At 37.3% G+C, this 26,961-nt stretch overlaps 1 protein-coding gene across 19 annotated transcripts in view; it reads left to right on the top strand.

The window, feature by feature from the left end:
* The window catches only part of SOX5 (SRY-box transcription factor 5), a 1,156,954-nt gene that overhangs the window by 1,043,238 nt on the left and 86,755 nt on the right, over positions 1 to 26,961 (top strand). For all 19 annotated transcript variants that reach the window (XM_045165614.1, XM_045165607.1, XM_045165602.1 and 16 more), the window contains one exon: positions 22,325 to 22,471. In XM_045165614.1, the coding sequence (XP_045021549.1) occupies positions 22,325 to 22,471 (147 nt within the window). The remainder of the gene's footprint in view (positions 1 to 22,324; positions 22,472 to 26,961) is intronic.

Genomic DNA, 26,961 nt, shown 5'->3' with positions numbered 1-26,961 from the left:
GTCAATAAAGAAACAAGGTTGGTGAAAAGGAAAGTTTGTTTTATTTTGGATGCCAGTGGGAGAAGAGGGGAGAGACTCCTCTCCAAAGGCTGACTCCACCCCTCAACCCCCCTACTCTGACAATCAGTGGGCTAGAGTCTTTATAGACAGACAGCGTGGATTACATGCAGAAGCAGCACAGTCAGCTCTGACAGTCATCTTGAAATTGGTCATCGGTGGTCTGACTGATCAGTGTCATCTTGATTATTTTAAGTACAGTTAATCTTCAGTGCCAGGGTCGGTTTGTTTCCATTTCTTGAGGCCAGTTCTCAAAATTATGGCAACTTATGTCATGGTTACAGTCTAGTCCTCATATAGTTAACATCTTCCACCTGATAGGGATTTCAGTATTTGTAAGACAGCTCACAGGATATGGCTCAGAATATTATCTATAGTCCTTGAGAAGGAACTAAAGATCCTTAATTATGTTTAATGACTAATCTATTATTATTTGGTCTCCTTCAACTCTTTTCTGTTTGTTTCTACATGTTCTCACTTTTCTGATTAAGCTTATTCTTTGGCTAAAATTTTTCCATAGACAAAAGGCAGGCTGAGGACATGGGGGACAAGGACCATACGGTCCTGCTCTATGTCAGAAATAAATAAATAAATAACAGTTTGACATTAAAAAGCTTCATAGCGCTAATCAGAATGCTGTGTTATTTTGAATGATACAGCCAAGTGGTTTGGCACTGTAAACGTTTTAATCCTTAGGGATAGTAAAGATTTTAAAATAGGAAGCTATTTTCAAAAATCGACCTCTTTTCCTCTTGGAAATCTCTCTCTCTTTTACTTTTATATCTTCCTGTTTTCCTCTCTTTCTTATCTTTTCTGCTGTATATTTTTAGTTGCTGCCCCTCTGTTAGTCCTTCTCTACCTGTCTTCCCCTTTTCTCTGTCCTTCAGTTTTTTCCTCCTCTCTCTTGTTCGTCAAGATCTGAGACACTAGTTACCCTTTTATTCTCCCACAATTGTGAAAAATGGAGCTGCCATCTCCTTTAGAACTATTTGCTTGTTAGCTAAACAACTATAATAATAATCTGATGAGTCAAGAGTTTTAATTTTGAATACCAAATGGCAAGGATGGAGGCTATCAGAGCAAAATGTATCTGGGCTGATTTTTTCTGCTAAATGGAAGATCTCCTGGAGAAGGGAATGGCAAACTACTCCAGAATTCTTGCCTGGAGAATTCCATGGGCAGAGGAGCCCAACAGGCTATAGTCCATGGGATTACAAAGAGTCAGACACTACTGAGCTGCTGGAAGCATATTTGATAACGTTCTAAATTATTGTAGAAGATACTAGCCTAGAGATATCTTCATCCATAATTCATCTTTTCTGTTAAAAAAGCCAAGTAATGCCTGAACACATCAATGATGGAGGCTTCCATTTAGACCATAACACCAACTCTTCCGAGATTAGGGAAAAAATGTGGATTCTCTTGGAAAACAAAAGTATAGTGATGGAAACACAGCTCATTATTTTTATGCTAAGAAAGTACTGAACAATTGGTTTCTTAGCATCAGCTGAAATGGAAAGAATTGCTTTTCACTTTGTTTATCTAATAGTCTTCTATCAGTACTTTATAATAGTTATCTCAGATGGTGGGTGGTGACCCCTGGCTACCTACTCTCCTGCACACTCACACCATTTATTATTCATTATTTATGCACATGTGGACATATGAAAGATAGAGATTAAGTCTAAGGGTTGTAGTGTTTTCAAAAATCTTTATAATCTATGAAAGAAAGAGTTAGTTGCAGAGTTATGTTCAACTCTTTACAACCCCATGGACTGTAGGCCACTAGGCTCCTCTGTCTGATTATTATTATTATTTCAATTAGTATTCCAGTTATTTAAATTATTATTATAACTGTTTAGCTAATAAACAAATAGTTTAGCTAATAAACATATAGTTCCAAAGAAGATAGCAGCTGCTTCTCCAGCAGATCTTCCTAACCCAGGGATCAAATTCAGGTCTCCTGCATTGAAGACAGATTCTTTACTGTCTGAGCCACCTGTTAGCAAATTCCCACTTTTCCTTGACTTTTCTCTTGGGAAGGGAGGTCAGAATTATAAGAATGCTAAGTCAAAGTTGTTGAATAAGATCATTTTTTTAATATGTATAATCGTATTATTTATTTTTTAATTTATAAAAAACATGCAGTACATTTGACTATATTTGGGGTATGCAGTTCCATGCGTTTGCCACTACCACTATTAGAACAAGCAGTAAAAAATCTGCCTGCAGTGAGGAGACCCGAGTTTGCTCCCTGGGTGGGAAGATCCTCTGGAGAAGGGAATAGCTACCCACGAGGCAATGGCACTCCACTCCAGTACTCTTGCCTGGAAAATCCCATGGACAGAGGAGCCTGGTAGGCTGCAGTCCATGGGGTCACTAAGAGTCAGACACGACTGAGCGACTTCACTTTGATTTTTCACTTTCATGCATCGGAGAAGGCGGTGGCAACCCACTCCAGTATTCTTGCCTAGTGAATCCCAGGGATGGCAGAGCCTGGTGGGCTGCCGTCTATGGGGTCGCACAGAGTCGGACACAACTGAAGCGACTTAGCAGCAGCAGCAGCAGCAGCCAGTATTCTTGCCTGGAGAATTCCATGGACAGTGGAGCCTGGCGGGCAACAGTCAATGGGGTCACAAAGAGTCGGACACGACTGAGCAACTAACGCTTTCACTATTAGGACACAAGACAATTCTATTACCTCTGCCCCCCCCCCCCCCCCCACACACACACACAATTCCTTTGGTTTCTATAACCACCTAGGAAGGGAATTCTCTCATCTCCTGCCCGGGAAATCTCAACTTTCATTGATAGGACAGCTGAAGCTGAGAAAAGCCAACCTTCTTACAGTTCAACAACTGTTTTTACACTCCATCCTTTCTAATATGGCATTCTACTCTCTCTTTTGTCCTTGAATTCAACATTTCTTTGTTCATACCCAAGAAAGTATACATTTGGTTTTTTTTTTTTTTATATTAATGTCTCTTCTTATTTTACTGCAGCAGTGACTTAAGTATTTAATTTCTGCTTTTCACTTTACTTTTAAAATCTTGATTGTGACTTAAAATTTTTCTAATTTTTATTCATCTTATATATATTTTTATCATAGTGAAATTTGCCATTTTAACCATTTTTAACGGTACAGTTCAGTGGCATTAAGTTCACCCACATTAAACAACCATCACCACTGCTCATCTCTGAAACTACTCCATCATCACAATCTGAAAGTCCTTACCCATTAAACAATAACTTTCTGATTTTCCCATACCTCAAGCCCCAGGTATAACCACTATTCTACTTTTTGTCTCTGAATTATCTATTCAGGATACCCCATATAAGTGGAGTCCTACAATATTTGGCCTTTTGTTTCTGGATTATTCATTTAGCACGGTGTCTTCAAGGTTCATCCATGTTGTATGCATGTGTCAGAATTTTTCTCCTTATTAAAACTGAATAATATTATATTGTTTATATACACATTGTAATGATATTCTGTATATACTGTTTATGTGTACCACCTTTTTGTTTATCAGTTCATCTGTTGGTAGGTATTTGGGCTGTTTTTACATTTTGGCTATTGTGAATAATATGAACATGGATGTGCAAATATCTGTTCTAATTTCTTGCTTTCAAACTTTTTGGGTATATCCTCAAAAGTAGGATTGCTGGATAATACGGTAATACTGAGCTTAATTTTTTAAGAAATTGACATAATGTTTTCTAGAGACAATGCAGAAGGATTCCAATCTTTTCCATATCCTCACCAACGCTTGTTATTTTTCTAGATAGCCATCCTCATGGGTGTGAGGTGGTATCACATTGTGATTTTGGTTTGCGCTTCCCTAATGGATAGTAATGTTGAGCATCATATCGTGTACCTTATTAGCCATTTCTGTATCTTTAGATCCTTTTAATAGTACTCCTGGTAATTGATTCCTGAGTAATGTTTGCTTTTTCATTTTTCTCACTTTAAGTGGGTCTTTAATTACTATTTGTTGACTGAAAGAGGGACACATGAATGAACCATTACTAACCAGAGTATTTATATCTCAATACCCACTAGATTTGCTACCTGAGTCAGGTTCCTTAACTTTGTTAGGCTACATTTTCATAATCTGTAAGTGGGGCTACTAATACCTGCCCCATTGGATCATTATGTAGATGAAATACTGTGCAAAATACTTCTGATACAGTGATATATCAGCATGAAATGAAAATTTTCTAATAAAAATATTAATTAATCAGTATCTGTTAAAGTTCTATAATACTTAAATGCTGAATGTTTCTTTGCTGTTCACATCTTAGGAGTACCCTCTTAAAAGAATGTAAAATTTTTTAAAGCACAAATTTCATAGGAACTAGGTCAGTATCTTTCAAGAGATGCTTGTTGACTAAATTAAAGAATGATGAATGAATGCATATGCACACACACACAAACACATATTTTTAAGCTGCATTTGACCTGTGTGGCTTTTTTCATTACTAAGAGTGAATCCAAAATATTGTGTTGCCTCAAACTCTATTGGATTGTTATTTTAAAAAACCATTAAATCTCTGGTAAAGTATTGAGTTAAAGGAAAAGAGTGAAAATTGGGTTTTGTTTGTTTTTATGGGTTAAAATGATAAGCTCTGGGTGATTTTTATTTAAATTTTATGTCTGATATTTTTCCAACTCTGCTGCATTAGTAACACAGTATCTCTTATCTCTATTAATAAAATAATAGTAATAATATTTACTAATTAAATTAATAAGGCTATAGTGCAGCATTTATTGAGGATAGTGTGATTCTTTCATTATAGTTTGTGGAAAGTGTGATATACTAGAAAAGGACTGGATCAATGGTAAGTCAGTTTGATGTTGATAGACTTTAATGGGTAAATCCTCCCAATTGTGTAAGAGGAAACACTACTGAAAAATGTGTTTCCTATACTAAAGTATTTTCACTTTAAATCAGATTGACTTTATCTTCCTTTTTTTTTCCAATCATCCTTTTAATTTTCAAACTGACTGAGATCTGAGGTTGGTGTTCACATACTGATTTCAACCAAACGTCGAGGTGTAAGATCAGAAGAGGAATAAAAGATGGTCAAGATAAAAAAGAGAAATGTTAGATTTTTTAAAAAAAGCTAATTTGTCACTTCACTCATTGAGTATGAACTGAATAGACTTCTAACCCTTAAAATACTTTTTTCCCCTCTATTGCCTGGAATCTTAAGAGCTTTATCATTTGCAGTCATAAAATGAAAATATACACCAAACCCTCAAAGGGCAAGTATGAAATTAAATTATATTTGGGCAGCTGTAACCTTTTAAAACGATCAGATTCCAGTTAATGTATTTCTTCCTGTTCCAAGTGCTGCCATGGTGTTTGATGGTGGGAAGCAGTCCAAAGGGCATTGGGAGATAATAAATTCACTGTAAATTTCACCCCAAGGCATGTCTCGATACACCAAGGCCTCCATTTAGCAAGACTGACCTAAAACTCTTGTCACATCCAAAGGTCACTGAGGTTGGGGTTGGTGTGTCCCATCTATCTTTCCTTGATGTGAAGAATGACAGTTGAAACAGGACTGTGCTCATAAACAGTCATCTGAATATGAAAAAGAAGCTCACTTTGGAGTAGGTGGGGAAAGTAAAGAGAGAAGCATCTTTCACAGTGGGACTGGCAAATACTATGCTTTTTGCAAAGTCAGTGAAAGGTTGACATGATCTCATCGCTTCTGTTTCACACTACTGGATTTGGTTAATTTAGAATCAGGTGTTTTTCTCTCTTGCTTTTATTTATATTTGTTTCCCAAAGCCTAGGGTGATTTTTAGTAACTATTTTTTAGATGAATGTAATATTTCCAACCTACTTTTACTTTAAAATAATACTCCTTCCCTGATTTAAAACTGTTCTCTTCAATTAAATTAATTTACAAGAGGAACCAATGCATGTGAACAAATTAAGAGAAAAATTATTTTTAAAAAAATGAAGCAACTCGTTTCATACATGATATTTTACATGTTTCAATGCCATTCTCCCAAATCTTCCCACCCTCTCAGTCCAGGTTCGATGCACGATATTGGATACTTGGGGCTGGTGCACTGGGACGACCCAGAGGGATAGTATGGGGAGGGAGGAGGGAGGAGGGTTCAGGATGGGGAGCACATGTATACCTGTGGCGGATTCATTTTGATATTTGGCAAAACTAATACAATTATGTAAAGTTTAAAAATAAAATAAAATTTAAAAAAATATATACATACCAGAAAAAAAAAATGAAGCTTAATATGGTACTAAAATACAGTGTTGGTTTTTTTTTCCTCTATTGTCCACTTAATCATATCCTTTTTTATTGTGGTAAAATATGTAGAACAATAAAATTATCATTTTACTTTTCTTAAGTATGCAATTCAGTAACATTAAATTCCTTCCCAATTTGTGTAATCATCACCATTATTTCTTTCCAAAAATTTTTAGGTATCCCAAATGGAAACTATAACTCCTGATTTCTCATTTCCCCCCTCCCCTCAGCCCCTGGTAACTTCTTTTCCACCTTCTGTCTCTATGAATTTGCCGGCTCTATGTACCTCATATAACTGAATCTTACAATATGGGTCCTTTAGTGTCTGGTGGATTTCACTTAGCACACTGTTTTCAAGGCTCATCAATGGTGTAGCTTGTGTCTGTCAATTATTACTTTCAAGAATGACTTCATTTCTTTCAAAAACAGTACTTTTAAATGTCAGAAATCAGGAATATATAAATTATTGATTGTAATAATCAAAAGTAATATATAGTGTAATATGGAGAAATAATAGACAATTTCTGAACAGATATAACAGAAGATCGAAGTCTTATAATTCTTCTTAGGGAAAAACATTATTTTTTTTTTCATAAATACTAGGATTCCTGTTTATTGATATGTTCTAAGGGTCTGAAATAGTGTTTGGTGCATAATAGGTGCCCTATAAATAAATATTAAAAGAATCAATCAATGTAAGGCAGGAAAGAAGAAGTTATAATTGATTATTCCTCTGAACTACTTCAATGACATATGAGAAATATGTCCTGCACAATTGAAAAGGAGGTCATTTGTGATCAGAGGAAATAATGAAAGTCAAAACGCACTCTAAATGCAAGGTTTGTTTTTGTTATTTTAATTGATTTAAGAGTAATGTGTGTTTTGGGTAGTGCAAATATTAATAGCTAATTTTAAATATATAGTTTTTATATTTTTAAATGGTCTAGGAAAATCAAGGTTAGTGACTAAGAATCAAAGCAAAATACAAAGCTTTAAAAATAAGATTAAATTCTTAGTATAAATTAAATAGGATTTCCCTGGTGGCTCAGTGGTAAAGAACCCACCTGCCAATTCAGGAGACACGGGTTTGATCCCAGGTTAAGATGATCCCCTGGAGAAGGAAATGGCAACCCACTCGAGTATTCTTGCCTGGGAAATCCCATGGCCAGAGGAGCCTGGCAGGCTACAGTCCTTGGGGTCCTAAGAGTTGGACATGACTTAATGATTAAACAACAATAACAACATAAGTTATACAAGAAAGAGCAAGTATTTAAATAAGGATGAGACTCAGAAAGTTGAAAATTTTATATCAAAATATATTCTATATTTTGAATCAATTTTAAATCATGTAAAAATGTAATTAGGTAAATGTCATTTTAGTTAAAAGTGGGGCATGGGTGAATCAAAACCTTCCAGTCAATTCTTCGTATTGTACACAGACTAACCTCCTGGAAATGCAAATCTGGTTACGTCATTCCTCTTCCTAAACTGTTCCAAATTCCCACCTACCTTTCCAAACACCCCTTCCCTGACACTGAAGTTTCACTGACCTTCCGTGTACTTGTCTTTTTCTCTCCTACCACAAGGTTCTTCGGCCAGTACTTTTTTCTGCTCCATGTATGTAGTCACACCATAGCATCCTTCTGATCTCCAAGGAATCATATTTAAAGGGAAGACTTTCTTGGTCTGTCTGATCATATTATAGCTGTTTCTTAAATGTTCTCCTCTTTCCCTGTCTCTTAAATTCATTCTCCCCTATTAATTAAGTAGAAAACCAAACTGAAGCAATGTTAATATTCACTGGCCAAGTGGAAGGAAGAGGATGAAAATGCTAGGGAAAATGTCCTCTGGGACTTCTCACTCCCTTCCCAGCCTACATCTGTACCAATGCAGTGCCCAGCAGAAGAGCCCCGTCTCTGTCAGAAGCACTATTAGAATTGTCCTCCCCGGACTTGTTCATCTCTTTACTCCAAAGCCTCAGAGCCAACTACTGTGTTTAAATGACCAGAAAAGAGCTTCATAAGGCACAGAGGTTAAGCATTATAGGTGCTAATAAAAAATTTGGATTTTAACCTCAGCTTACCTATGTGACTTTGGACAAACAACTTTTATTTTCTGTGTACTTTAGTGTCCTCCTCTACAAAACAGTAATGTATTTCCTAAGGCCGTTGAGAAAGTTCAGAGAGACATGGCCTGGGCCTGGCACACTGTAAGCTTCCTATAAACTCTAGCTATTATGATTATTTTTGTTGCTGCTATTATCATTCTGTATGTAGATTTCTTTTGAAATTTAAGCTAATTCATCTTAATGTCGGTACTCAACCAACACTAACAATAATATGCAATATTTTCTTAATGTTAAAGGTTTATAATGAAGTAAATGAGGGAAAATATAAGGGGGAAATCTATAGGAAGAAGTCTTTTAATATGATAAGTGTTGTCTGTTAGTACTAACAGGGATTTACACATATACATGCACTCCAGTATGAATTGGTGGGCTTCCCAGGCAGCATTAGTGGTAAAGAACCTGCCTGCAACATAAAAAGAAATGGGTTTGATCCCTGCGTCAGCAGGACCCAAGGAGGGCATGGCAACCCACGCCAGTATTCTTGTCCGGAGAATCCCTTGGACAGAAGAGCCTGGCCGGCTACAGTCCATGGGATTGCAAAGAGTCAGACCACGACTAAAGCGACTTTGCATGCATAGACACGGAGGACAAAAAAAATCTTTAGTGGTTCTGTGCTTTCTTCAGGGATAGTAGAGTTCTATCACTAGAGATTAAAGAAGTTTCTTACTCTTGAAGACTTTAACTCCTGGTCTTGAAAACTGTCTTTGACTCAGAGCTTAGGAAAAATCCTTGTTACCTGTGGCTAACAGGGAGGGATATAAGTTTATCATGTGAAGTTTCATAAGTAACATTGCTACACGTACGGTAAGTTTATATGATATGCAGTAGAAGGGAGAATTTTAAGGAATACTGACATCACTACTTATTTAACTTGGACAGTTAAGGAGCTTTCATTTCCCCGTTGAACATACAGAATTGTTGTGGTGATCTCTCAAATAGCATGAAGACTTCTAGCAGAGTGGATGGTACATCATAGTCACTGAGAAAATCATAGATCCTGCACTTCCTCTCCCAAACGTGCTAACTATTTTCAAGCATCCAGCAAGTATACATTCTGGAAGTTAGTCTGTTTAATATAAAATATTTTATATATATATATATATATATATATACACACACACACACATATATATATATAGTCTAATTTGATATGAACTAGCACTCATTTTCTTTTTGTATTGAGTCAGAATACTCTTTTTAATGTTTTGATTGCACCCCCCTCAATCTGTGGGGATAACGCAAATAGTAATTTCACAGTGATGAGCTTAGTCAAGGATAAGTGTCTGTTTTAAAAAATCTTTCTGATAATACTCAGCTTTTCTGTATTTAATGGTGAATTCTTGGAAACAAAAGATTTTTTTCCCCTGAGAAACATTTCTTATTGTTACTTTGAAAGGAATTTCAACAGTGTTTTTATTCCCATAAAGTAAACTAATTAAGCATATGAGTATAGTCACTGATACAGAAAAGATTTGAAGAGCTATCCAGCCAGTGTCGTCCTTACCTTGCCAAATGGAGATGTATTTACTGGTTGGTGACCTCAGGAATAGATGCAGAGTGTTCATCTTCCCACAATAATGAATGGCAAGTCTGGAGCAGCATAAAAAGGGTCAAGCGAATAGGTTATACATCATATGGGGAGGCAGATGTTGGAACATATTGTAATGGATTACTGTGCAGTACATGAAGATGGCTTGTGGAGTAGGAAAAAAAAAACAAGAAAGGAGTGAGAGAGAAAGAGATAAACTATCAGTTGGTGTTTTCTTGCCTGACTCTTGCGTATATATTTGGTTCTTTAAGGAACTTCTTCGATTATAAAAGTCAAAATGTTTTTCAAGCTATTCAAGACTTATTGGTGTGTAATAAAAGGAAAAAAGCCTTTTAAAATCTGTTTCATTTGAAGTGTTTCTTATTTATATGCTTCAGTATCTGCAGTGTGACAGAGACAGCATGAGAGCACCCTACCTGTGAAAAAGGTCTTAAGATTTAAGGAAGTTCAAATGTGTTCTTTAATTTTTAGCAGGATGCCATCTTCACACCCTCTCAACTCTATATCCCTCTTTGATAGCTCTGTATTCTTTCCAGGTATCACACTGAGTGAAACCAAATTTGGGATAAAATAACAAAGCTCAATCTATGTATTATTAATATTTGGTGATAACAGCATTACATAGATAATATAGCTTTTGTACATGTATTCACTATAGATTTTTTTAATAGAAAAATCACACTACAGCCAGACATAATATTTTACTTTTCTTTTCTAATTTTTCAAAGACATATCACCCAGGAGTAGTGTATTTCAGGAGATGTGGATCATGATAGCAGTAGTTTCTGTCTTGGAGCCTCTGCCAGCCAGCCCATATTTCCTCAGGCATGTTTTCCTAGTGGCTCACCTGTTTTCTGTGAAGACAAAACATTCCTTTCCTGAGGTGGATAACAATTATTTTCCCCTGGTGGCTTGTCTTCTTCCTGTAATCCTGAACTCACCTTCGCATGTCACCTGACCACCCAGCCTTTTGAAGACTATATCCACTCAAGTTATTTCCTTGCTTAACATGCTAATGAAACTCTGATATTTCAACAGCTTCAAATCATTTATTTTTTTTTAAATTATGCACCATCGATATGCTATTACTTGAGGATGAGGTGGTTGGATGGCATCACTGACTCAATGGACATGAGTTTGAGTAAGCTCCGGCAGTTGGTGATGAACAGGGAAGCCTGGCATGCTGCAGTCCATGTGGTCACAAAGAGTCAGACACGACTGAGTGACGGAACTGAACTAAACTGATCCTTCATTTCTACAAATCTGTACAAAGTCTGAATTTACTTTCTCTTTCAGTTTGATACATTTCTTTCTTTTCTTCAAGTTTTGTGAAGAACTTTGTCCAAATCCTGGATCTTCCACATTCTGTAAACTTATTTAAACTTGCTTCTAGAAGTGACTGTGATGGACGCAGACTATCACTCCCTTTGCCCCCTTGAGAATAACTCCTCAACTGGAACACTAGACTGGAGGTGAAGTGAAAACTCCTCCTGAATTCCTCTAGGTGCCTTTCTTTCAGCCCCTTTCTCCCAGGGTCTGTGGTGGATCTGGTGAAGTGGCAGGAGTAATGCCTCACTCCCCAGCCCCCACTGCACTTACATGGGTTAACCACCAAGAAAGTTGTGAGTAGGCAACTCTAGACATCTCCTCACTACCCCAAGCCTTGACAAAGAGTCTCAGTCTTTAGAGCTGGCTGTCAACCCTAAGTATATAGTCGTCATTTTCTTCCAGCAGTCACCTTGTGCATGCCACTTCAGTCGAGTCTGACTCTTTGCAACCCCACGGGCTGTAGCCGACCAGCCTCCTCTGTTCATGCGATTCTCCAGGCAAGAATACCGGAGTGAGTTGCCAGGAAGATCTCCAGGGGATCTTCCAGACCCAGGGATTGAACCCCAGTCTCTTGCATTGCAGGCAGTTTCTTTACCACTAGCACCACCTGAGAAGTCTTAGTGGTTAATAAAAGTTATCAACTTTCAGAACTCACTTTGGCATGCTAGCATTCCTTGATGGGTACAAAGAGTGCATGGTCTTTTAAAATCTTTATTGCACTTCTCTACTACTAGTTTTAATTTTTGAAAATTTAAAAATTATTATTGTGTAAGTATATAAATAGAAAAATCATATGAGAGGAAAATATGTTTAATTGTATTACTTTTTGTTGTCATTGTATTATCATTATGGACCTTTTGATAATAGCTATACACTGCTATTAAACTGGACATTCTCAGTCTGATAGGTTTTATTCTTTGAAGTTGAATTCAAATTTCAAGAACCCTTACAACTGAATGATAAAAAACCCAACTTTTTAAAAGAGCAAATGATCTGAATAAACATTTTACAAAGAAGCCATAGAAATGACTAATAATGGGCCTTCCTTGGTGGTCCAGCAGCTAAGATTCTGTGCTTCCAATGCAGGGGATTCTGATTCAATCCGTGGTAGGGAAACTAAGATCCCTCATGCCATGAGGGGCTGCCAAAAAAAAATTAAAAGTAAATTTTAAAGAAAGAAGATTTTTTTTAATTACTAGTAAGTACATGAAAAAGATGTTCAATATCACCAGTCACTAGGAAAATGCAAATTAAAACCACAATAAGTTACCACTTCACTTCTACTAGAATACTTGTGATCAAAGATAGTACCAAAAAATTGATGATAGCTGCTAGTTAGAATACAGAAAGGTTCAGCCATTTTAGAAAGTTTGGCAGTTTCTTGACAAAGTAAACATTAACTTACCATCTCTATATCCTTGTGCTCAGTTGTGTCTGATGCTTTGCAACCCCATGGACTGTAGCCTGCCAGGCTTCTCTGTCCATGGGATTTCCCAAGCAAGAATACTGGAGTGGATTGCCATTTCCTACTCCAGAGGATCTTCCCAACCCAGGAATTGAACCCTCATCTCTTGCCTCTCCTGCAAAGATAGATTCTTTACCACTAGGGCTACTTGGGAAGCCTTTTAGATTCATAGAGGGACTATTCTTGATAACCTAAAATTGTAAACAAACAAAATGTCCATCAACTGGATAAGCAGATGAACAAATATGGTATATCAATGCAAATAAGTGCCATTCAGCAGTACAATGTAGCAGAATATTTATACATGCTACAACACAAAGGAACCTCAAAAACATGCTAAGAGGAAGAAGACAGATCTTTTTTTCTTCAGTCTCCTCCAGTTCTGCCCCATAACTTTACATGTTATGTTCACTTACCTGGAATATCTCTCCATTCTAACTTTCTGTTGCAACTTCCTTAAAGACTCCTATTCAGTAGGACTGTAGCTGGGTGCCACCTTATAGCACTTTAAACGACAATCACAGCCAAGAAATCTGTCCCATCTAGAACAAAGCCATTTATCTTCTCTTGAGTGGAGCTGGGAGCTAGAACAGTGGGAGTGCAAGCTGTGGGCCCAGTCTTGAAACAGCAAGGAGAGCAGGAATCTAAATTCACATCTGCCCTCCAGATCATATTAGTTCATGGAGGGGAACATATGCATAACATAGAATTTGCCATCTTAGCCATTTTTAAATGCATGTATCATTGGCATAAAGTACATTCACATTGTTGTACAGCCAAAATGACTGTCCATCTCCAGAATTTTCTCATCTTCCCAAATTGAAATTCTGTAGCTATTAAGCAGTTACATCCTTTCCCACTTCCCCACTCTACCCTCAGCGCCTGGGAACCACCAGTCTTTATGTCTCTATGAAATCAACTACACTAGGTACCTCATATAAGAGGAATCACACAATATTTGTATGATTCCTCTTACGTACAATCATACAATCATACAAAAGCTTTTATCATTGGCTTATTTCACTTTGCATAGTGTCTTCTAGGTTCATTCATGTTATAGCATTTGTCAGAATTTGCATACTCTTGAAGGCTGAATGACATTCTATTCTATGCACATTACACACTTGGCTTATCCAACCCTCCCTTGATGGGCACTTGGATCTCTTCCACCTATTGGCTAACTGTGACCAATGCTGCTGTGAGCATGGGTGTAAAAATGTCTGTTTCAGGCCCCACTTTCAGTTACCTTGAAATATATATCCAGAAGAGACTTGTTTTTGGATCATACAGTAATTGTTTCGTTCTGATGAATTACCATAGTGTTTTCCAAAAGCAGCTACACCTTTTCACATTCCCAGCAGAAAAGCTCAAGGATTCCAGTTTCTCCACATCCTCACCAATACTTGTTCTGTCTTTTTTTTTTTTTTTTTAATGATAACTGTCCTAATGGGTTGTGAAGTGGTATCTCATTCTGGTATTCATTTGTACCCAGCTATTTTGAAGGTATGTTTGTTCAGGTAAGGGAATGAACCATATTTTATTAACACTTCACTAGCTTGATTTATAAATTGTAAATTTTTATATACATGGCATGGATTTTCTATTTGTACTTTTGCCCTGGAATCCAGCAGATTTTAGGTCTATCATGTTTTTCATGCAATGTGTTTGAAAAACATAAAAAAAAGAGCTTATGGTATTAAAGCAAGAAGTCCATGTTTAAACTCAAGTTGCTTTGATAATTTTCTGTGAAGAAACATTATGAAAAATAATGTACAAAGCAAATTTATTCACATCGAAACATGCTGATATGTTTTGAAAGATTTTCTTCAGTACATTAGTTTCTCTTTAAACTCCACATTTAAGTTACATTAAGAAGCTGAAATTAAGCCATAAAGATAACACTTACGGAGCCTTGAAATTGCTTTCTGAATATTTTCCTCACAAATGTTAACTCTATGTCCCTTCCCTTAAAAAAACAAACATGATTGTCAGACATATCATATCTAAATGTGAATCTCTCAGGTTAGATTTAAGCTTTAGGAATATCTATCAATTTTTAAAATCATAATAAACCACAACACACACATTTTAAAATTTCTAATCAAAATAGTTAATACATTATATACATATTAACTTTTATTGCCAGATTTAAGTCACTGAACTTAAAAAAAAAATCATGTGCCATTTTTCTACATGTTTGAGCTTCAAAATTCACTTAATAAGGCAGTTTTTAGCTCTGTGATGTTCTTTTTGAAGATTTAGGGCTATATGTGTTTGTTTATATGCAAGTTTAGAAGTTACTACTTCTAATTTCTGAGTGAGAGCTTTCTCAGTCACCAAGTAAAGGACTTCAGCTTTCAGCCTTATTCCTGTTTAAATTCTTGTGATAGATTAAAACAACCTCATTGGTCTCATTTAATTAAATATTGAAAATATATAAAAATCATTTATAGATATAGTATGCCACTTTTTATGTATCATTGTTTGATATGAAATTTCAGTTGAAGATTAAGATTCTACTTCTAAAATAATATTAAACAATTAATTTAGCAAAAACAATATAAAGTGGTTGTCCAGTGTATTAGCACTCTTCGCTCAAATCATGGAATCAGTTTTTTTTTCCCCCTTTTCATTTTCACAGCTGTTACTTAAACTGTCATTCAAATTACCACTACTAAATTTTGACAACCCCTATAACTCTTGTCTTCTCTGTATTCTATTTTAAACCATCAAATTGATTGCTCTCAAGCTTTCAGTGGCTTTCTCTTGCCTACATATTCAGTTTAAGCTATTTTGCTTATATTTCAGGATTTTCTGTAAGTTGAATTTAGCCTAAACCCAGAACTTTTCGTTCTTCCCAAGGTTTGCACTCAATTAGGTCATTGTCCTGTCTACCACCCCTGTGCTCCCATTTGCCATCCATGTCATGCTGTCTGTTCCCTTTGTGACACTCTACTCATTCCTGCTCCTGGACCTGGCTTTAAGTGGTGCACAGTCCCACCTCTCTTTTTATGCTCAGCTTAGCTGCACCTCTAATGAAAACATATCAGAATGCACTGAGTCATTTCCTTTTTTTTTGGCATGCCTTTAACAGTGGCACACAGTTGCAGTATACTTATAGTCTCAATATTTTATGTTTACCAGTGTTGACCTAGGGAAGAAACTATGTTTATACGTTTTCTGTATCCTCCACTGTACCTAACACAGTCCAGAGTACGTAGTAGGAGGTTGGCATGTAAATGTTGCCTAGTTTCTTGCTTGGTATAATTGCGTGCATGCTTAGTCGCTCAGTTGTGTCCAATTCTTTGCAACCCCAGGAGCTGCAGCCCTCCAAACTTCTCTGTCCATGGAATTTTCCAGGCAAGAATACTGGAGCAGAGTTGCCATTTCCTTGTCCAGGGGATCTTACTGACCCAGAGATCAAACCTGCATCTCCTGCATTGGCAGGTGGATTCCATACCACTGAGCCACTGGGAAGCCCATTTGGCATAATTAATCCATGAATAATTATGACTTGTTACTTATTGATCAAGCATTATTTACCATGTGTTTTTCTGAGTGTTTTGTACACATTTTGTGATGTATTTCTCACAGTAACCATGTCAGGTTAGTTTTATTTATCCCTGAATTTGCAGATTAAGAAATTGTGGTTCAGAGTGGTCACTCAAGATCATTAGTTTAGAGTTGAGATTAGAATTGTGGTTTGCCCTGGTGGCTCAGACGCTAAAGAACCTGCCTGCAATGCAGGACACCTGGATTCCATCCCTGAATCCGGAAGATCCCTTGGAGAAGGAAATGGCAACCCACTCCAGTATTCTTGACTGGAGAGTCCCATGGACAGAGGAGCCTGGCGGGCTACAGTCTATGAGGTTGCAGAGTCAGACACAACTAAGCGACTAACACTTGCCTTCCTTTTAACTCTCCCTCCAAAAGTAGAAATGGCCCTTGAAGTGGCTTAAAATGCTCAAGATACAAAGATGTAATTTTAAGGAACAATTTGAGGCAAAAGTGAGAGTTCCTTTTATGTATTGGTAGATATAGATAAACATACTTATGAGCACATGAACACCAAGCCCCTAAGTAACCAGTGAATAGATTCCAACCTAATTGTACATCATTGTCTCCATTAAAAAAGAAAATCATTGTCTGGAGTAGGTGTAGGGATAGGGGAAAGGAAAGGGAATAAGAATGCAATATTTTAAGTCATATAAAAGATAGAAAATCTAATGCTCTGTGGGATGAGGGAGTTTTAGAGATCAAACTAAATCCTCAGCATATTTGTTTCCAGATAAGGGTCAAGTTATTCTTCAAGGTAAAAAAGTGTTTTTCTGTCAGTCTGGTTAACTTCATGACCTGAGTGTTCTCTTTAAGCTTCAGCTTTTTATGCTTAGAACCTCTCAACTTCCTTCTGATGTTAAGAACAACTTAACTGTTTTTCATAAAAGTACGCTTATTATAATACTCCTTATATTTAATTCCAGGTTTTGTCTGCTATCCTTTAAAGAGAAACATGAGCCAGTTTTGTTGTTAAACATTTTTATTTATATATAATTATGTGTATGCGTGCTCAGTCGCTTCAGTTCAGTTCAGTTCAGTTGCTCAGTCGTATCCAACTCTTTGTGACCCCATGAATCGCAGCACACCAGGCCTCCATGTCCATCACCAACTCCCGGAGTTCACTCAGACTCATGTCCATCGAGTCGCTTCAGTCTTGTCCAATTCTTCGGCGACTCCATGGACTGTAGCCTGCCAGACTCCTCTATTCATGGAATTCTCCAGGCAAGAATACTGGAGTGAGTTGCCATTTCCTTCTCCAGGGGATATTCCCCACCCAGGGATTGAACCCTCGTCTCTTGCGGCTCCTTCACTGACAGGTGGAATCCTTAGCACTGAACCACCAGGGAAGCCCATATATATACTTTTATATGTATATATTAATAGTATGTAAATGAGATCTGTGGTTAAGGGCATGCTTGTTACTTCAGGTGGCTTTCAAGTCCCTGTAGACTCCATGCGCCTCCCCTCTCAACAAGATCAGCCTATGATTCTGAGATTATATACCTCCTTCACCTCAGGTGGTGCTAGTGGTAAAGAATCTGCCTGCCAGTGTAGGAAATGCAAGAGATATGAGTTCAGTCCCTAGGTTGGGATGATCTCCTAGAGTAGGAAATAACAACCCACTACCATATTCTTTCCTGAAACATCCCATGGACACAGAAGCCTGGCAGTCCATGGGGACACAGTCCATGGGGTCGCAAAGAGTCAGACACAACTGAGCACACACACACAACACAATGGTACAGATACCTGTCATTATGCTCAAGTCTGCTTGAATAAATTATATAAAATACTAATCATCTCTCGACTTTCTTGTTTTATTATCAGTCAACACACCCATCTTAATGGATAAACAAATGGATGTAAGTTTTTGAAAAGTTGAATTAAAATTAATCTCAGCAGCATTTATTTTTTAAGTTGCCTACCCTTGATATATGCTGCTGCTGCTGCTGCTAAGTCACTTCAGTCGTGTCCGACTCTGTGCGACCCCATAGACGGCAACCCACCAGGCTCCTCCGTCCCTGGGATTCTCCAGGCAGGAACACTGGAGTGGGTTACCATTTCCTTCTCCAATGCATGAAAGTGAAAAGTGAAGGTGAAGTTGCTCAGTCATGTCCGACTCTTAGCGACCCCATGGACTACAACCTACCAGGCTCCTCCGTCCATGGGATTTTCCAGGCAAGAGTACTGGAGTGGGGTGCCATTGCCTTCTCCCACCCTTGATTATATAACCAGGTATGAAAACCACTGTCAGTCTCTTTAAATCTACTGAAAAGTTATTTTAACTTGTAAATGGCCGAATTAGGTCCCAGCAGTATTAAAACTTATGGTTTATTTATTTGTGCAAGCCCAATGTATATCAGATCCTGTAAGACTTGAGGCCTCTTTATATTTCTGTAATATATCATAAATTCAAGGAGCACATATATTTGACACAAATTAAAATATGTTGGAAATGGATATTTCCTATTTCCAAAGCTTGTCAAACTAAGAAAATTAGATGTTTGGGGTGGGAAGTGTAATGATCTGGGGAAAGTGAAAAGTTAATCACAATTGAGGAAACGTAGTTCTGTATATCTGCCCCTTGCATAGCGAAAACCAACATTGTTCCTTAATGTTAACCATACTGAATGTTAACCATAAATTAATATTAACCTTACTGAGGAGTGAGCTTACGATTTTTTCATCATCAATTATTTTATCTCTATATTTTTTAAAACGGCCAGTTTCAGTAGCCTATTCTGATAAAAATATGTGTTTAATTGGGCTCGAGTATTTTAAAAATTTATCTTCTTTTCTACTCAGGAATTTTAAAGACAGTTTAACTCAGATAAACCTTAATTAATAAATAAAACCAAATTTTGCATTTATTTGAATGAGGGAAGAACATATAAGGTTTTTTTTTTTTTAATCCCAAGCATATACCATCTCCAAACTCAACTCATTCAAGTGTTTCAGTCATACTTATATTGTATTTTTAGTTATAGTTCTAATACTTCCTGGAAGTTTTGAATCTTTCTATAGTGATTGATGTTTAAACATTTAATCACCATTTATAAGTGATTAATCATCTATCTAATTAAATAATACAAATAGTCATTATTCTTTAAATACTCTGCAATAATTTTATAATGATCAAATTTAAATTTTGAGTAACTAATTTGTTAACAATTTTCTTTTTAGCTACAGAGGTTAAAATATCCCATGTCATTTTTGTAATTACTAAACAATCTTATATTTTTGTGTATACTAAACCTGTAATATGTGTTGTTAGCTTCTAGAAGTAATTGCCACTGTAATTTTAAAGATAAGGATACCATTTACAGTACAATGTGAAATTTGCAATATGTATTATAGTTAGCCAGCCAGTATTTTAAAATACAGATATTTTAAATTTCAGTACACTGGGAAAATTTTAATTTGCAAAATGATATCCTGGGATATTGGTTATTTTCTTAATATCTTCAAAACCAGTACAGGATGATGACAGAAGAAATTACTTTCTGAATTGCAGAACTTAATACATAGGTTTTTAACATAAGTGTGGGAAATGAGTCTTTTCTGATACTTTGAAAATGGTAAACTCCCAGTCATCATCAGTTCAGTTCAGTCGCTCAGTCGTGTCCAACTCTTTGCAACCCCATGGACTGCAGCACACCAGGCCTCCCTGTCCATCACCAATTCCCAGAGTTTACTCAAACTCATGTCCATTGAGTCGGTGACGCCATCCAGCCATCTCATCCTCTGTCGTCCCCTTCTCCTCCTGCCCTCAATCTTTCCCAGCATTAGGGTCTTTTCAAATGAGTCAGTCATCATATTTGACATCATATCCTTTTATTTCTGATGTAGTCTATTAAAAAGTGAAAGTTGCTCAGTCATGTCCGACTCTTTGCTGCCCCATGCTTATATAGAGTCCATGAAATTCTCTAGGCCAGAATACTGGAGTGGGTAGCCTTTCTCTTCTCCAGGGGATCTTCCCAACCCAGGGATCAAACCCAGGTCTCCCGCATTGCAGGAAGATTCTTTACCAGCTGAGCCACAAGGGAAGCCCAAGAATAGAGTGGGTAGCCTATCCCTTCTCCAGCAGATCTTCCTGACACAGGAATTGAAGCAGGGCCTCCTTCATTGAAGGTGGATTCTTTACCAACTGAGCTATCAGGGAAGTCCAATCTATTAAAGCCTTATAAATTAAATCTTATTCTTTTTTCTGATTGGGATAAGAAATAACATAATTCCAATTCATGCAAAATAATGTGGGGGAGTAACAGTCATTATTGATAGTATTAATATACTTCTTTGTAATTTCTCTTGTCGGGAATGTATTTTGCATTAGTTTGCATAAAAAATAAGTCATGATTTTTTAAATAATTTTAATGTCCTGTTTTTGTTTAGACCAAAGTCACTGGAAACTGTGAAAAAAATATAAATATATTTTCATGTAAATAAATGCCAGTTTTCAGTTTTCATTATTTCATTTATAGAGAGATCCCACTTATCAGAGTCTCTGGTTAATCCTGAACAGTTTCAGTCTTTCATATTTCTCTCAGAGAAAAACCAAGATAATCCAGAGAAGTATTTGACAGTACTCTTCCTTGAGAGCTTTATCTTTAGCAGCGATCTTTTTATTACAGAAGTTCTAGCTTGCATAGTAAAAGCTATCCAAGAACTCTTAAGACAAATGAGAAATGAGAAATTGTGCTGTATTTTATACATATATATACATACATGTGTGTGTGTGTGTGTGTGTGTGTGCGCGCGCGTGTATACTTATTTATTGGAAGCTTCCCTGGTGGCTCAGACAGTAAAGAATCTGCCTGCAGTGCAGGAGACAGGAGACCAGTGCAGGAGATCTGGGTCAAGAGGATCCACTGGAGGAAGAAATAGCAACCCACTGCAGTATTCTTGCCTGGAGAATTCTATGGACAGAGGAGCCTGCTGAGCTACAGTCCATAGGGTCACACAGAGTCAGACACGACTGAGTGATTAACACACGCATACTTATTTATTAATACTTATATGTGTATATATAGATACTTGCTTCTTCAATCATTTTTTTTTAACTTTCACAAACTGCTTTTTGGAGATGAAGAGTGTTAATCTAAATATTTGATGTGACTCCTGAATCGAAAGCAACCTACTTGTTTTAAGATACTACATGATATGGCTATAGTTCGCAAGTAAAATTTTCCCTTATTATTAAATGGATTTGTCAAAGAATTTTTGCTGGTTATTTAATAAGAAATATATAGTGATGGCTTAGTCAAAGAGTGTGCATTTTAGATAGTATTCCTGAAAACCCTAATCCTCAAGATTACCTGAAGTTTGTCTGTGTTTATATATCAGAAAGTAAAGTGGCATTGTGGCAAACATCCAGTTAATTTTAATCAATGGAGGTAGACTTACCAAATAATGTTCTTCAAATAGTCTCCTTCCATTCCCTTCCAGTGGCTTTTTTGTATTTCTGCACAACTAATAATCAGAAAAAAGTTGTGACAGTTGTCCATTTCAGCAAGTCAAAGAAGGGAGACATACAGGGTTTGAACCAATATGGATAGTAAGAACATTATTTAGTGTATGAAGCTACATTCTTTTGTAACACACCATGTAAAATTTAAAGGGGGGGGGGGAGTTATTAACCAAATAACATGATATACAGTACCACCACTGATGTTGGTAAAGAGTAAATATGGATAACTGTTATTTGCTTTGAGTCCCTGGTTATACTGAAACTAAAATTCCTTGTGTGTGGTGTATGTCATTTCCCCCCTGAGAAGTAAGTCATGAAAGTTGAAGTGACAGTATCTATCTTTAAATATTCCAAGGCACTAAAGAAAAATACCTATAGGAAAAATACCGCATCTTATTATAGGATTATAGGTACTTTCTGAGAGGTGCATTTATTTCATTGCTGATAGTCCTTTTATTTTTTTTTTTTCTCTCTCTCCTGTAGCAGTTATATGCTGCCCAGCTAGCTGCAATGCAGGTATCTCCAGGAGGAAAGCTCCCAGGCGTATCCCAAGGCAACCTTGGTGCTGCTGTATCTCCTACCAGCATTCACACAGACAAGAGCACAAACAGCCCACCACCCAAAAGCAAGGTACCCCTTTGAAGAAGCTACATGTTTTGGCATTTAGAGTTTGCTTTTTGTTCGATGATATGTATTGAATACCTATTATGTACCAGTAATTGGGCTAAGTGCTAGATCTTCAAGGAAGCATGGTTAGTAGAATCAGTAAGGATTGTGTCCCTATAAATTCACTCACATAACATTTAGTTGCTCATTTATTCAGTGAACATGCATTGATAGCTGTAGTAGAAAATGTGAGTGATACGAATATTTGAAAGGTAGTTGTGCTGTCACCAAGAATGTTATAGTCTTCTAAAATAGATACCCATACTCTATTATATAAGGTCTTAGAAGGAGTTACAGGGAAAGAATGTGAAGTTATTAGGACAAAAATATTATTAATACCTTCAGTGAGGGACCTGCAAAAATTGTTCCAAACGAGAACTGAAATAGACCTTAAATATGAGAATGATTAGAGCATAGATATCATGTTTTCTTTAAATATCACCAACTGGTTATATGATATAGTATAGGTACAATTTCAGACATATTATCCAGCCAATTATTCAGCCAATTAGAAAGATAATGCTAGTGTTAAAAGTTAGAGTATTTAGAAATAGTTTTGGTTTTAGGGCAAAGAAAGCATTTCCTTAGAGAACCTCAAAAAGGATCAGGGGGGTTTCAAATAATTTGTTTCTTGGCTCAAAAGAAAGAAGCAGAAAAATTAATTTAAATTTCTTCATGATTTTTAAGCTCTTACCTAGATGATTGTATATGAATATATTAAACTTCCTATGTAAAAAAGTAAAAAGAGCATCCATGAAATAATTTTCTGGGACATTGCTCAGGGAAATAATCACACGTTAACAGAAAATATTCAGTAGAAAACTTGACACAGTGAATTTACCCCCAAAATAATGCTGTTTGTCTTTTGCTGAATTACCTAGAAAATTCCTTCTGCTCTTTATTTCAAGAATTCATCTTGAAATGTCTGAAGAGTAATAGGGTTAGAGCAGTCACAACAATAGAAAAAATACACAGAGAAAAAAATTTAGAAATTTTTGAAAGAGAAAAAAAATCCTAGCGTTTTTTAATCCTCCTCTAGTGCCCTGGTACATGCTTTTCATAGTCAGTGTATTAATCCAGAATAGAAATTGGGAAAGAGAACAGTTGGGTTGGCAAAGTGTCCTCTAGCCTCTATCCTCCCAAGCCCCCCAGGTCTGTTTTTTCATACTAATAGATAAATACATTTGGAATAATAACTCACCCTGGACAAGGACCTTAGACATGATTCACTAGCAACATGTACAAAGATATAGAGGAAAATTATGTACTTGCTACTGTGATGTTAGGAAATACGATAAGCCACTTTTAAGAACTCTTTCAACTCTGTAATGGACCTTCCATGTTCTGTGCTTGGGGTGTACTTGAGGTGTGGTGTGCTTTTCTATATAATCACAGCGGAACATGTCTTTAAAACTTGGTAATAATGGTGACATTTATTAAATATAATTTAATTTTAAAGCAGTGATATTTTGGTATCTCCAAGGAACAGTAGTTTCAAAGTATTCCATGTGCAGGCTCAATTCAGTTAGTAAGTTCAGTCACTCGGTCATGTCCAACTCTTTGCGACCCCATGGACTGCAGCACACCAGGTATCCCTGTCCATCACCAATTCCTGGAGCTTACTCAAAGTCATGGCCATTGAGTCGGTGATGCCATCCACCATCTCATCCTCCTTTCTCATTCCCTTTCTCCTCCTGCATTCAATCTTTCCCAGCCATGGGGCTTTTCAAATGAGTTGGTACTTTGCATCACATGGCCAAAGTATTGGAGTTTAAACTTCAACATCAGTCCTTCCAATGAACACCCATCTAAAGGACTGATCTCCTTTGGAATGGACTGGTTGGATCTCCTTGCAGTCCAAGGGACTCTCAAGAGTCTTCTCCAACACCACAGTTCAAAAACATCAATTCTTCAGCGCTCAGCTTTCTTTATAGTCCAACTCTGACATCCATACATGACCACTGGAAAAACGTGACTAGATGGAACTTTGTTGACAAAGTAATGTCTCTGCTTTTTAATATCCTGTGTAGGTTGATCATAATTTTTCTTCCAAGGAGCAAGCATCTTTTAATTTCATGGCTGCAGTAGCCACCTGCAGTGATTTTGGAGCCTCCAAAAATAAAGTCTGTCACTGTTTCCACTGTTTCCCCATTTATTTGCCATGAAGTGATGGGACCAGATGCCATGATCTTAGTTTTCTAAATGTTGAGCTTTAAGCCAACTCTTTCACTCTCTTCATTCACTTTCCTCAAGAATCTCTTTAGTACTTCTTCACTTTCTGCCATGAGGGTGGTGTCATCTGCATATCTGAGGTTATTGATATTTCTCCTTGCAGTCTTGATTCCAGCTTGTGCTTCATCCAGCCCAGTATTTCTCATGATGTACTCTACATATAGGTTAAATAAGCAGGGTGAAATATGTAGCCTTGATGTACTCCTTTCCTGATTTGATACCAGTCTGTTGTTCCATGTCCAGTTCTAAATATTGCTTTTGACATGCATACAGTTTTCTCAGGAGGCAGGTCAGGTAGTCTGGTATTCCCATCTCTTGAAGAATTTTCCACAGTTTGTTGTGATCCACACAGTCAAAGGCTTTGTTATAGCCAATAAAGCAGAAATAGATGTTTTTCTGGAACTCTCTTGCTTTTTCCATGATCCAGCGGATGTTGGCAATTTGATCTCTGGTTCCCCTGCCTTTTCTAAATCCAGCTTGATCATCTGGAAGTTCACGGTTCACATACTGTTGAAGCCTCTCCTGGAGAATTTTGAGCATTGCTTTGCTAGTGTGCGAGATGAGTGCAATTGTGTGGTAGTTTGAGCATTCTTTGGCATTGCCTTTCTTTGGGTTTAGAGTGAAAACGACCTTTTCCAGTCCTGTGGCCACTGCTGAGTTTTCCAAATTTGCTGGGATATTGAGTGCAGCACTTTCACAGCGTCATCTTTTAGGATTTGAAATAGCTCAACTGGAATTCCATCACCTCTACTAGCTTTGTTTGTAGTGATGCTTCCTAAGGGCTACCTGACTTCACATTCCAGGATGTCTGGCTTGAGGTGAGTGATCACACCATCGTGATCATCTGGGTCATGAACATCTTTTTTGTATAGTTTTGTTTATTTTTGCCACCTCTTCTTAATATATTCTGCTTCTATTAGCTCCATACCATTTCTGTCCTTTATTGTGCCCATCTTTGCATGACATGTTCCCTTGGTATCTCTAATTTTCTTGAAAAGATCTCTAGTCTTTCCCATTCTATTGTTTTCCTCTATTTCTTTGCACTGATCACTGAGGAAGGCTTTCTTCTCTCCTTGCTATTCTTTATAACTCTGCATTCAAATGGGTATATCTTTCCTTTTTTCTTTTGCCTTTTGCCTCTATTCTTTTCACAGTGATTTGTAAGGCCTCCTCAGACAACCATTTTGCCTTTTTGCATTTCTTTTTCTTGGGCATGGTCTTGATTCCTGCCTCCTGTTCAATGTAACGAACCTCTGTCCATAGTTCTTCAGGCACTCTGTCTATCAGATCTAACCCCCTAAAATCTATTTGTTACTTCCACTGTACGGGATTTGATTTAGGTCATACCATAATGGTCTAGTGGTTTTCCCTGCTTTCTAAATTTAAGTCTGAATTTGGCAATAAGGAGTTCATGATCTGAGCCACAGTCAGCTCCCAGTCTTGTTTTTGCTGACTCTATAGAGCTTCTCCATCTTTGGCTTCAAAGAATATAATCAACATAAAATTGGATTAAAGATTTACTGAGCACCAAAGAACTGATTGGGCTTCCCTGGTGGCTCAGAGGTTAAAGTGTCTGCCTGTAATGCAGGAGACCTGGGTTTGATCCCTGGGTCAGGAAGATCCCCTGGAGAAGGAAATGACAAACCACTCCATTATTCTTGCCTGGAGATTCCCATGGACAGAGGAGCCTGGTGGGCTACAATCCACGGGGTCGCAAAGAGTCGGAAAGCGACTTAACTTTCTTTAACTTTCAACTTTCAAAGAATTGATGCTTTTGAACTGTGGTGTTGGAGAAGACTCTTGAGAGTCGCTTGGACCACAAGGAGAGCCAATCAGTCCATCCTAAAGGAGATCAGTCCTTGGGTATTCATTGGAAGGACTGATGTTGAAGCTGAAACTCCAGTACTTTGGCCACTTGATGCAAAGAGCTGACTCATTTGAAAAGACCCTGATGCTGGGAAAAATTGACAGCAGGAGGAGAAGGGGATGACAGAGAATGAGATGGTTGGATGGCATCACCAACTCAATTGACATGAGTTTGGGTAGGCTCCGAGAGTTGGTAATGGACAAGGAGTCTTGGAGTGCTGCAGTTCATGGGGTCACGAAGAGTCAGACAAGACTGCGCAACTAAACTGAACTGAATTGAACTGAGCATGGTCCAGCCCATCAGAACAAGACCCATCTTCCCCCTCAGTCAGTGTCTCCCATCAGGAAGCTTCCAT

This window comes from Bubalus bubalis, chromosome 4 (assembly GCF_019923935.1).
Source record: "Bubalus bubalis isolate 160015118507 breed Murrah chromosome 4, NDDB_SH_1, whole genome shotgun sequence".
Classification (NCBI taxonomy): Eukaryota; Metazoa; Chordata; class Mammalia; order Artiodactyla; family Bovidae; genus Bubalus; species Bubalus bubalis.
The sequence above is the reverse complement of the archived record's forward strand: the minus strand, read 5'-3'. Positions and strand labels throughout refer to the sequence as shown.